This window comes from Gouania willdenowi, unplaced genomic scaffold (assembly GCF_900634775.1).
Source record: "Gouania willdenowi unplaced genomic scaffold, fGouWil2.1 scaffold_85_arrow_ctg1, whole genome shotgun sequence".
Classification (NCBI taxonomy): Eukaryota; Metazoa; Chordata; class Actinopteri; order Blenniiformes; family Gobiesocidae; genus Gouania; species Gouania willdenowi.
Window position 1 is genome coordinate 970,794 of NW_021145250.1, and position 13,639 is coordinate 984,432.

Consider the following 13,639-nt stretch of genomic DNA (forward strand, 5'->3'; position numbering starts at 1 on the left):
TACACAGCTTTATCATCACATCTATCAGCTTTATTAGCATTAAACATCAATGTCATGTTTAGAAGCTCAGCTCCATCTAACACATCATGTGATGCTCTGGTTTGACCTCAAGCTTTTCATCATGTTTTTATCATTTCATCACTTTGTCCATTTGATGATGTACTCACAGTTTTCATCTCTGACTCTCCAGCTGAGGAAGACGACGTGTCAGAGGCTGAAAAACACATCAAATCTAAGGTTAAAGTCATTTGGACATTTACACATATCAGCCATAACATTATGAACAGCTTCAAAATGTTAAACTCAAGCTGCTTTGGCTTTAATTCAGCATTTGCACTTTTTATTACTATTTATAATGAGAGCTAAATTCTCCAGGTGTTCAAAGGAAACAGATTTAACTTGTTTCCATGTGTTTCTACAAGATTCTACAAAATAAAGGATATGAAATTTACTGCTTTAAAAACCTGTTTTATTTTATTACTTAAGTACATTTAGTAGCATTTACTTTTTTACTTTTACTAAAGTAATGGAGCAACTTCAATACTTTTACTTTTATCACTCATTTTTTATTCAAATATCTATACTTTTACTTGAGAACTGACGACGAGTGCTTTTCCACCTCATTCCCAACAGGATCCTCACTTTAAATTATCTAGATTTTTGCCCAATTTCTATTTCATTAAGGAAAGTGTTTTGCAATAATTTCAGGAAAATTAGAAGATTTTGTTGGAATTTTGAGTTTTTTCCAACAGTTTAACATTAAAAATGACTGAAATCATGTGATATAAACACCAGGAAAATGACGAGTCTCTGCAAATATAGTACGTTGGACCCAGAAATGAAACAAAAAAGAGAAAAAGGAAATTAATTATTTAGATTGAGAGGAAAGTTCAAAGAAATTCAACAAAAGACCAAAGGATTCATAGAAAAATCATTGATATTATCATTAAAAGTCACTCATAAACACAGTAAAAATGTAAATATCAGAAGGACTCACTGTTGGTACGTTTGAACCCTGAATGAAAGAAAAACAGAGAAAAAAGGAAAATAATGGATTCAAAGAAATTCAACAAAAGTGAAATAAAAGTGTTTTAAGATCCATAAAAACAGCTTTAATTTATTACCTCCAGAGCGTTTCCTCCACAGGAAGAATCCAGAGACGGCCCCCAGCAGAAGAAGAAGAAGAAGAAGACCTCCAACAACAGCACCAGCAACAACACCTACACACACACACACACACACACACACACACACACACACACACACACACACACACACACACACACACACACACACACACACACACACACACACACACACACACACACACACAGTGTGATGCTGTGTGTGTCACTGAGCTCTGAGGGTGAACTCAGTGAGTCTCTCACCTCCATCAGACTTTCTCCAGTTGCTTAAAATCACACTTTTGTCCAGAGTGACTGTGAGATCTTCCTCCACACCTTTAATCTGGAACACACAGTCGTACCTGCTCCAGTCTTCAGCTCTGATCAGAGAAATGTTCAGGTCAACGCTCATCTGGAAGCTCCCATCATGGTTGGGGAGCATCTCTCCGTGGTCCACGCCCTCCAACACCTCCTCCTCCTGGTCTTTCCTCCAGAACATCACAGCATAGCGGGGGTAGAAACCTGTAGCGTGGCAGGTGACTGGAGAGGAGGGAGTCCTCTGGAGGAGCTGGATGGAGGGAAGATCTGCAGAGGAACCACAAGGAGCAACAGTGAACTTTAATGATGAAGAGGAGGAGGAGGATTTATTGATTCTACTAATAATGTGATCAGTGGATTATTAAAGTGGTGTTTAGCTGCAGCTCTACTGGAGAGTAAAGAGAGGTCAGTTTAGAGGTCATTTCATCATGTTCACTGTGAACATTTATCACAACTTTTAAAAACACTTTCAGGACAAACAAAGAAAAGAGTTGAAGTAAAAAAATCAGTCAAATGTTTCTATCAGCCTCAGTCTGCACGCTTTAGGTCATAAATATCACATTTAAATAAATGAAGCATTAAAAAGCCTTAAACATGACTCATCATTTATGATGTTTTCAGCCAGGGTTTATTTCAAATCATTTTATTTAGTTGAACTGCTTTTAATAATGTGTTTTGATCTGTTCTGAATGTGTTTGTGCTTATGTTTAAATGACTTCAAGCTGAGGATTGTTTAATACTTTATTTTCAGTCTCAATCAGATTATGGTACATGAGCTCAGACCTGATGTGAGATCTGATCGTAGCGTATACGCTCAGATCTGAACGTACCAACGGTTGATAAATGAGGACCACTGTGATCTGACTGTTCATTCACACTGATAAAGACACACTGTTGTCTTCATGTGTCTCAGAGGAGTTTACCTGTTCTCATCAGGGAGCTCCGCCCAGCGTTCACGTACTTCTTCAACCACTCAGGACATTCCTCAGTATAGTAGTGTTTCTGGTTTGACATCCACGCTTTGTCATTGTCCCACTTGAGTTTAGTGATGAAAGCCTGTTGGTTGGGGGCAATCCATATCTGTTCCTTCAGATTCAGACTGATGAAGTCTTCTCCATCATAACCATATTGTTCATAACCATCAACATCTCCAGTCTCATCGTCCCATTCACAGCCGTACATCAACTGGACAATATGAACACCTGAGAGACACAGAGATCATATTAAACACACACACACACACACACACACACACACACACACACACACACACACACACACACACACACACATCTTTGGGGTCAGGACCCCATTTGAGGTCACTAGACACTGTGAGGAGGTCGTCAGATTCTTTCAAGAAACTAGATTTTTTTTTAAACAATTCAAGCAATTTTTGTAATTTTTATCATTTTTCTCAACTTCACCAAACTCACCATATTTTAACCTATTTTTATTACTTTTTTCTTGCCATATTTTTGCTTCTTTTAATATATTTTTACTACATTTCTCACATTTCTGACACTTCTACATCACATTTCCAGACATGTTCACACTTATAAACCATTTCTACACTTTTTTACACCTAATCTCACATATATTGATCCATTATTGTCACTTTTAACCTTTTTTTCATGATTATTTTTACAAATTTAACCACATTCACCATTTGTCATGTCCATTATTTACCAGTTTAAACTAAATGTTCCAATATTTACACTTTGAACCCTTTTTACACTTTTTTCTGTCTGTTTTTATCCACTCTAATTTTTAATTTTTAACTAATTTCTGTAGTTTTTAAAATCCCATTTCACCAACTTTTCCACCATTTTTGGTCATTTTGAACCATTTTATTAGTGATTAAAAGCAGGATTTCCATCTTTAAGATGACTATAATAATAATAATAAACGTTCCTGGATAACAGTGGATATTATTCAGATGAATAAATAAATGTGGTTATCACAGATTCATAGAACAATGGACCATCATTTTACTGACTTTATGGATGGACCCCAAAAATCTCTCCTTTATTCCCCCTTATAGATGGTCCTGTCTCCACATGACTGTTCTTCAATGTTCATGTCTGTGTTCAACCACCTTCAGCTACAGTGGGGGTCCCCGCTCTCTGGGACCTTTATTTTGGGGGTGGTGGTCTAAAAAAGGTTGAGAACCAGTGGTTTAAACCATTGATTCCAGCCTGCTCTTTATTCCACTCTAACAAACCAGTGATCTTACTGGGATGCTGCCTGTGCTTTGTCTCACTTCAATCAGTGTGTTCATACAAACAGAAAGAAAAGAATGCTCCAAAACAAACGTCACCAAATGTGTGATCTCAGTCAAACATGACAAGAGCTCCAAACTGGTGCAGACAAAGATCTGTGGTGTTGAAGTGGTTCCCAGTTAGTGTTGGGGCTCTGTTTATCTGGGTTTTACTGTGTCCACTGCTTCTTCTTTGCTCCACTCCACAAACTCTGGTGTTTCTAAACTCTAAAGTCAGACTTTTAAAGGCTGAATGTGAACAAAGATGTGAAAGTAGGATCCAGTTTTAGGAGCAACACAAAGCACAGCTGCATGACTTTATGTGACCAACAGGAGGCGCTACTACATGTGACTGGAAACAGAAGAGCTTCAAGTCTCTCACTGACACCTTAACATCATCACACATCCAACGTCCACAACAATGGAGCTTCTTTTCAGCGTCCAATGACAATCTAGTGACTCCGAGGGACGACGGAGGAAGTGCTGACGTCAGCATTTTTCCAGCTTTGGGAATGGTTCCTGCAGCATTCACTTAGTGATGCTGTGCTTTCTATTCAGGGTTTGAAGGACACGCTTTCAGTGTGTGTCCACACGTGTGTTTACAGCTACACAACAAGCATTAACACACACTGTCACACATCAGCATTAGAAAGAACAAGAGAACTTTAACTAACCTCCAGTTTGGTTGAAACGCTGCTTTAAGATTTCAATGTTGACTTTGAACGTCTGCTGAGCATTTATTCTGTTACCAGTCTTTCTCTCCCAGTACTGTTCATCTACTGCATCTTTCATCCAGTCTTGTTTAGGAACTTCTCTCCTGGTGTTACTGTCATAATGATCAATCTGAACATCATCAACATAACCAACAGCCACAAACTCTGGGAAGTTTGGTACGTCAGATGAAGCTGTGTAGAAATATCTCAGAGTGTGCAGCACTGTAAGAAAAGGTCAGAGTCATGAATTCAGACACTGAACAACAACATGAACGTATCCACACAATCACACACATCACAGTGATCTCTGCTGTTACAAACACATTCATATCAAACTAAACTCATTGACTTTATAAACTATGTGTCTGACACTTTTCTCACGACTATTAGGAGTAATTAGACATTTTATTGTAGCAAAGCAGGAAGCTGATTGGCTTCATTGGTGTCAATATCACATAGGACAGCGCCACCTAGTGAAATGTCCACCAAAAGAAAGACGTCCTACTTTTTTATTTCATGTGGTGAGAAATTATGAATTATTCTTCATTGTTTTTTCCTCCTACAATGTTTATTTATATTTTGTTGGTACTGTCTTGTTTTTATTGTCTTTGTTTAAGTATTTGAAATAAGAAACTAAATTCAACAAACATAATAAACCCAGGTTTTTACAAACTAAATATTTTTCCACTTTTCTAATAATTTATTTACTGTAAAGATTCTTTAAAGACATAAAAACTGATGTAAGTCAAATGTTTATCATTAAAAAAGAATCCAATAGAAGAGAGAGCAGAAAGTGAACTTTAAACACAGTTAATGTGGTTAAATGATCTTATTTCATTTATTTAAACAAAGTTAAAATAGGAAGATTTTCTAATGATTTATTTACTGTAGATATTCATGTATAAATATTAAAACACTAAAATCAGATGTGTGTCAAACTTGTAACTTTATATTTTAATAGAATAAATTTCAGAGAAACTACAGTTTAGTCACAGTTAATGTGGTTGAATGATGTTCAGTTTTAAAATGAAAATGAAAGTTTTTATTGAAGAGACTCAACTAGTTAAACAACAATGTTAAAAAGATACAAACACATTCAACTAAATGAACAGAAAAAACATTTACACTTTTAAAAGTCTGAATAAATAAGTTTAAATATTTAAAATACATTTTTAATTCAAATCAACCCAAACACCAATAAAGTGTTTATCATTTTATGAACATTTTATTTGTTGTATAAATTCCTTCAAAGGTCCGAAATCTAAATGTTAAATCTTGAGCTTTCATTTTGGTACTTTCCTTGAATTTGCATATTAGCTAAATATTTTGTTTCACCCGTAACATTTAGATTTGACATTTTCACATTTAGATTTAACATTTAGATTAAGATTTAACATTTAAGATTTACATTTGACATTTAGTTTTAACATTCAGATTTAGATTTACTTTTAACATTTAGATTTAACGTTTAGATTTAACATTTAGATTTAACATTCATTATTTAGATTTACCATTTGGATTTAAAGTAACATTTAGATTTAATATTTAACATTTAAATTTAACATTTAAATTCAATATTGACGAGAAATTTACGAGAAAACAAATTGTCACAAATTCCACAAATATTGCTGCTGTAAATCTGGTCAAAACAGAAATAATTTACATACGTTATTTAAACGTGGTTTGTTGCTAAATATTTTTAGTATGAGAAACTTTACAATCATAATTGTATATTAATTTGTAATGTTTTTAAACATTTATTTCAAACTCTCAGATTGACTCTGAGTAGAAAACAGTCAAAGCTAAAATGTAAATGTGACGTCACACTACCGTAAATAACCTGTTGGGAATTAATGACGCAGAGGCTTTTGTGTCATTGTGACTCATTTGAATTTAAACACAAAGTCAATGTTTGTGTGTGGACTTGTAGACCAACACTGTTTCTTTATCAACTCTAAAATCCTTTTTTTGTGCTGATTTGTGGTTAAAACAAATGTCCTGAGTTTACACACGGGTTGTAAAGTAGAAATCATTGTAGAAACGATGTCAGATTGAATCAAACTTACCTGAAGTTCCAGGAACAGACTGTAGACTCAGGCAGAGAAGTGAACAAAACCAACAGGAAATCTGCATTTTGGAGCTTTTTTTTCCTTCAAATTTCTCTAAAGATTCAACGTTTGTTCAGAAGAACAGGAGCGATTGTTTCCTTGTTCCTGAAGAACTCTGAGAGAGAATAAAAAAACAGAGAAAAAACAGGAGCTTATGGTTTCTCTCCACCAATAGGATTTCACAGAGGGCGGTGCGTCATCTGTTGCCAACTGAGAGGAAGGATCTCAGGTTGTAAAACGAAAGTAAAACTAAACTAGAACTAAAATGTAGTGAAAACAACAAGAATGTCCTAAAATAAGTGTTTAAATAACCAACTCTGATAGATAAGACATTATGATAGATATAAATAAAATATAAATACAATATGTAAAACGTTTTACATGGACAGGATTAGGATATTACAGTCAGATAGTTTTTGTTTTTATTTCTAACAAAACAAAAGTCAAATCTTATTTTTTAATTGTCAAAAATTAACAATTAAATTATCCCAGCTCCTAAAACTGTCCCACGTCATGTTTCCATGGTAACTAAGTCATGTACATATGCAGTAGATGCAACGTAATAAAAAGTACTTGTATCCAGTATGTGTGTGAGTTATGTTCATATTTTTTTCCCATTGTTAAAATAATTCTGCGTTGTTTTTTTTTTTTCTCCATGAATTAGTTAAACTCCTCCTAAACCTGCTGTAAAGTGGACAATTAATTAATCAGAGAATAAAACAAGTTTATTTCTATTTTATCATAAACATATAAATACTCCTGAGTCTTTAAAAGTTGTAATTATTATAAATTTGTGAAAGTGATTCTGTTGTTTTAAAACACTTTCAGACAAATTACAAATAAAACACATTGAAATAAAGCTTTGTAAAAGTTTTAAAATCATGTTTTAAAACAAGTGTTTGTGTTAAAGAAGAAGAAGTGAACTAACAGGATTCAGGTGTTGTTGTACTGACGTCAACCTGACACATTATAATGTTCCACACCTAAATATTATAACATGCCTCCATTTTGTGCTTTGTTTTGAAATGGCTGACACACACGTTTACCTGTTTGTATCTTTGTGGCTCATATTACGCAGACCTCAGCTGTTTTTCCTGTGAGGAATGAACACATATCACTATCATTTTTATTTTAACATCAGAGAAAAAGAAAAACCTCTATTAAAAATAAATAAATAAATACTTAAATAAAAAAGACAATAAGGCTAATCATGACTTTTTTACCTTTATTTTGTCAGATTCTGTTCATTGATTCTATGAGTTCAGTTTAAAGGAGCATAGGGCAGGATTTGTGACAAAAATAAACATTTATTTTAAGTTTTTTAACGCTACGAGTGATTAAATATTCAGAACTAAACAGAATGAGCACACACACATTTAAGACCAAATGTCCTGTAGTTTTACAGACGTGACTTTAAATGACGTAGATACAGATTCTTGGAGAAGAAGAAGAAGAAGAAGAAGAAGAAGAAGAAGAAGAAGAAGAAGAAGAAGAAGAAGAAGAAGAAGAAGAAGAAGAAGAAGAAGAAGAAGAAGAAGAAGAAGAAGAAGAAGAAGAAGAAGAAGAAGAAGAAGACAGACTGGTGTTCTTTAGTATCTGAATGTTATCCATTTATTATTGAAAATAACATTGTTTCTCTACTAAAGATGAAGGATTAGGATATAAAACATGCACTGACGTGAGTCCATCTGAAAACCATCAACACCATTAAGTAAACACTGAGGAGAAACTTATTGCATTACTTTCACCACAACTGGAAAAAATGTCACAAAAAAAGACTTTGATTAGAAACGTTTGAATCACAGAATAAACACGAGTAATGAATTAAAAACAAGTGAGTGCAGCGTTCTGTGCATTTGGACACGTTGGTACTCGACTGAACTGATAACGTTCTTTTTAAAGGCTTTTAATCAGCAAACATCAAACCTGGTGATGTTAGTTTGCAGTGTTAGCACATGTTAGCTTTATTAGCTCTACAATGTTAAATGTTTCTAAAACAGAAAGCACTTTTATCAACAGTTGAGTTTGTTGAACTTTGTTGGTTTTAAATGTGAAGAAATGCACAGAATGTTCATCTGCAGAACAAATTCTTCCTTAAAATACTGAATGTGTGGCTTGTTTTCAGAGATAATAGTGGTTCAGCAAACAGAAAAATCAGTGACGGTAAAATTAAAATAAAACATAAATATTTTGATCCTTTCAGGAATGAAAACGAACACGTTTCTGATTTTTAACGAGGAATAAAAAAAGAAAATAATGAGTCGTTCATCAATAAATCTGCATTTTGGAGCTTTTTTTTCCTTCAAATTTCTCTAAAGATTCAACGTTTGTTCAGAAGAACAGGAGCGATTGTTTCCTTGTTCCTGAAGAACTCTGAGAGAGAATAAAAAAACAGAGAAAAAACAGGAGCTTATGGTTTCTCTCCACCAATAGGATTTCACAGAGGGCGGTGCGTCATCTGTTGCCAACTGAGAGGAAGGATCTCAGGTTGTAAAACGAAAGTAAAACTAAACTAGAACTAAAATGTAGTGAAAACAACAAGAATGTCCTAAAATAAGTGTTTAAATAACCAACTCTGATCTGGGATCATATTAATGTTCAATGTGATTAAACTATGTTTATTTTTTAATTGGTTGACTGAAATATAAATATATATAGTTTTTGTTCACATGTAAAAACATTTTATTATTAATCATAGTCTCATTATTGTCATTTCACAAAATTCTTCTATTGTATTTTTTCTTGGTATAAGTCTGAATATAATTTAATTAAACTGAAATAAGGACGATAAAGATTCTGATTGTATTTTAATTTGGACCTTAACTGAATTAATTTGACCTTTAATAATGCTTGAATTAATTCCACCCTGTTCAACAAAACCATAGCATAAAAAAATACATGAAAAAAGTTCTAATAATTCTGTGACATTAGCAGCTTTAAAACTCATTCACTGTCACATATCGACTCTTTCAAATCCATTTCCACATTAAACACAGAGTTTAGTGACATAAATAAATAATATTTAAAAGTGACAAACAACATCAAACTGTTCAAATAAATAAGAAAAAAACACTGAACTAATGAGAACGTTGACGTAAAACACTTTATATTCACACTCACATCTACAGTATGTGTGTTATTAATGTGTGTTTGTGTTCACTTTGACTGAACAGAGTTTGGATGAAAAGCTTTAGCATTATTATTATTATTATTATTTAGTTGAAGGTGCAGTGTCTCTAGAGGTTTATACACGTTTGGCTTTGAAATATACATTTATTAATAGCAGAACTTTATTCATATACTGTATAACTACTTTTAGATTCCAGGCCACTAAACTAAGCAGGTCTAAAGAACTTAAAACATAGATTTATTATTAAAGTCATTTTACTAGAACAGAAAACCTCACTGTACTCATTATGTAAATGAATCCATCCAACAGGTCAACGCTTACCTGGTATTGATGAAAATAAAAATAGTACATTAAAGGTCAATCCATGTATCCTTTGTTCTTTGGTTATTTTGTTTTCAAACCAAATCAAAATAACAAATAAACAGTGGTTATTTTGTTTTTCTGACTTAAAACCAAAACATAAATACAGAAATATAAAAAAATCAGACAAGCAGCGTTTTTATGTCTTTAAATTAAATCTTGTTCTGTTTGTGAGATATTTGGATATTTAAGGAGAAACTATGGACGAGAGCTTCATGTTTTAATCTCACCACACAGAGGGGACCCTCAGACGGGGGCGGACTTTTACTCTCAGACAAATAAAAATCAAAACATACGTCATATTACTGATGAACTGGTGAATAGAAACATTATTAATGCACAGTTCTCACAGTCTATGCTCTGGGTACACGGATTAATGCCAAACTAGACAAATGCTGTGATGAGACACGACTCCTGTGAACAAAAGCTTTATCTATATTTTAATACATGCAGATGTGTAAAAGAAACAGAACCAACATGTAGCTCCTCCCCACGTCAGTGTGGAAACACCATCTCTTCTTTGTGCTTAGGCCTTCTGTAATTACAAATGTAATGTCATTTATTTATTTCAACTTTTTATTATGCAATTCTATGAGGAAAGAAAATATTCACAAATACATCCATGATTTACACATTTGTTTTTCAGATTCACAAATATATTTACAATTTACACGTGTTTTCTCATTTATGTGAGAACATACGCACACACACACACACACACACACACACACACTATCTGCTGAATATTAATTCCATTTACCAACACAACAATATCTAATAACGTCACAATCACTTGGTTTAACAAAAATATTTCATCATAATTTTAATGGATTTTTATTAGTAAAAATGTTTTTGATGACACTTCTCTAAATGTATGTGATGCTACATTTTATATAACAGTAAATATGGTATAAGTCCCCATGGCAACAGTTAAACAAATAAATGATAGTGTTTAATAATTAAACTTATAATCCTCACCACACAGAGTCAGACATTAATAAACTATTCATTCTGCATCTCATGTATGACAAATTAGAGGAAATAAAAATAGAATAATTTCTAAAACTTCAAATCATTACAAAACCCACCTGTTAAACTGGCTTTTTCATAAACACCTTTTGTTTTTTTGTTTTGTTTTGTCTTATTCTCCATGTAAAGTGTCTTTGAGTGTCCAAAAAAGCACTATACAAATTTGATCTATTATTAATATAATTATTAAAACTATTTTAGTGTTAATTGATTATTTAAACCACAATGTTTACATTGATGAAATAGATTTTTACTATTTTTTCCATTTTTAATAAAAACCCATTAAAATGATGAAAAAGTATTTTTTTGACAAATCAAGTGTTATAGTGTGATCAACAGTGATAAAATGGTAAATAGACATGATTTATATAGAGCTTTATCACCACGGAAACAGTCTCAAAGTGCTTTACATATCAGCTCATTCACCCAATCACTCTCACATTCACACACCAGTGGGACAGGACTGACATGCAAGGCACTAGTCGACCACTGGGAGCAACTTAGGGTTCAGTGTCTTGCCCAAGGACACTTCGACACATAGTCAGGTACTGGGATCGAACCCCCAACCTCTCAATCAGAAGACGACCCACTACCACCTGAGCCACGGTCACCCAGAATGGGACACTTTAAAGGAATAATACTGGTCTGACACTTTTCTTTGACAGGACTCTGGTCAGAGACAAAGTCAGGGAGAAGTTGTTACCAGTGTATTTATTATTGTAGTGGGTGAACTGGCAGGGATGAGGGTGATGGTACAAATCTTTGTAGGTATGTGTGTGTGGTTCTTTAAAGGAAAAATAATAACATTAATATCACCAATCATATACAAATGATAATATTAACACCATCAATACGTACAGATGTATAAAATATGTTGTTTGAGAATAAACATTAAATCAAATCACCTCAAATATATTAACTTGGTCAAAAAACCCAAATAAACAGCAAAACAGCCAAAGTGCAGACATGGGTTCATGAAAGTGTTGTAGATGGATTCTATGGTCTTTGTCGCCCTCTGGTGGAGACATGCGCAACTGCACCACATGGACCAATCACCTGAAGTGCGCATGAGCAGAGAGCATCTCATCTGACGTCACACAGAAGCTAATGAAACCTAGCAACAAATAAACGATGTGTAAACCTCACTACAACACACAGGAAAGCAGAACAAGTGGGAGTAAACAATGCTAAACTAGTCAGATAATGATAGTGAAGTCTTGGAAAACAATAAACTTACTTTAACTTAGTCACGCACACAGAGGACCCTCATCCTTTAGAACATAGTGTTACTACTGGAGATGGAGGCGCTCAAACAGGAAGTGACATCACTACCAAGCAGCTTCAGAATAAAAGAACTGTAAACACAAAGACTTTCTGACATCAACAGAACTCCTTTGATGGTTGGATAGAGTTATGTCATTAGTATACAGTACGTTAGAGTGATAATATTATTACATTTCATTATTAATAAAAATCCATAGACATTAATTAAAAAAGTATATTTGTTATACTATGATCAGCAGAAGTCAAGTGAAGGCTGCAGTGATTGTGGTGACACTGCAGTGAATAACATTAACGTTAATAGACATTGTTGTAGCATGTGTTTTTGTGTCGTTAATGTCTCATTACTGCCCCCTAGTGGATAGTGGTGCTCTACACATGTGGATCAGCTGCGTTAACGTTTGTCTAAAAAAGACATTAACACGTGGGCCGATCCACAAACACACTTTGCTCAATCCACAAGCACTAGTGAAGATTTACACATGATAATTCATGATGAATACACACACATAAATGAGAAAACACGTGTAAATCATGGATGTATTTGTGGATCTGAAAAACACTTGTTCAAATCTAAAAAAATACATAAAAATTGTAGATCTATTTGTGAATATTTTTCAGACAAATCTCTCTCCATACATTTCAGGTTGCTGACGTACAACTGGCCGTAGACTACAGCTAGCCATTAGCCACAAAGGCTAAATAATAAACTAATAAAGCTAGTAAACAATCTAACCTCTGCTTTCTGTAGCACAGTGTGTGAGAATAACATGCTGAACTACTGTTAGCCTGTTGTCTATTTTAGCTAGCGTTAGAAAGCAGGTTGCACCAACCCTTCCTATTCCTGTTCCTATTGGACACTACGTGGTGGTCAAAGATGTTCACAGGAAAACCTGGAAATCCAAACGGTGGCTAGACCCGTTCCTGGTGCTCCTCATCACACACACCGTGGTTAATGTCTCTGAGAGGGAAACTTATCATTACTCTGGGCTGTGATTCTATGATCATGTGACTGTAGGTCAGTGGTAGTGGGTAGTCCAATATCTGAAGGGTTGGGGGTTCAAATCCTATTCTATCCAAGTCATTGTTGGTTGTGTCGTTGGGCAAGGCACTTCACCCACATTGCATCGTATGAATGTTGGTGGTGGTCAGAGGGGCCACTGTGGCTATAATGTAGCTTACCACCACCGGTATGACTGGTGTGAATGAATAATGGTTTCAGTAACACGCTTTGAGTCTGCTTAAAAAAAAGCTCTATATATAAATCCAAGTCATTATATGTCATACTGTACATACTAAGATGAACCTACCTATCATGG

At 34.2% G+C, this 13,639-nt stretch overlaps 1 protein-coding gene and 1 long non-coding RNA gene across 4 annotated transcripts in view; both read right to left on the minus strand.

The window, feature by feature from the left end:
* Window positions 1–8,950, minus strand: part of LOC114460975 (major histocompatibility complex class I-related gene protein-like) — a 9,767-nt gene extending 817 nt beyond the window's left edge. The window contains exons 1-8 of one of the 3 annotated variants that reach the window (XM_028442885.1): window positions 8,798–8,950; window positions 6,479–6,539; window positions 4,374–4,634; window positions 2,366–2,644; window positions 1,389–1,709; window positions 1,125–1,220; window positions 998–1,015; window positions 168–214 (exon numbers count right to left, since the gene is read on the minus strand). In XM_028442885.1, the coding sequence (XP_028298686.1) occupies window positions 168–214; window positions 998–1,015; window positions 1,125–1,220; window positions 1,389–1,709; window positions 2,366–2,644; window positions 4,374–4,634; window positions 6,479–6,539; window positions 8,798–8,803 (1,089 nt within the window). In that variant the 5' untranslated portion in view covers window positions 8,804–8,950. Of the gene's footprint in view, window positions 1–167; window positions 215–997; window positions 1,016–1,124; window positions 1,221–1,388; window positions 1,710–2,365; window positions 2,645–4,373; window positions 4,635–6,478; window positions 6,665–8,797 lie in introns of those variants that run through there. The other 2 variants (XM_028442884.1, XM_028442886.1) reach the window with 2 other exon arrangements.
* A 1,306-nt stretch (window positions 8,951–10,256) lies between these two features.
* Window positions 10,257–12,877, minus strand: LOC114460978 (uncharacterized). The gene is made up of 3 exons (XR_003673781.1): window positions 12,277–12,877; window positions 11,945–12,153; window positions 10,257–10,545 (listed from the first exon to the last, which is right to left on the minus strand). It is a non-coding gene; the product is annotated as an uncharacterized LOC114460978 (long non-coding RNA).
* Window positions 12,878–13,639: the final 762 nt, after the last annotated feature.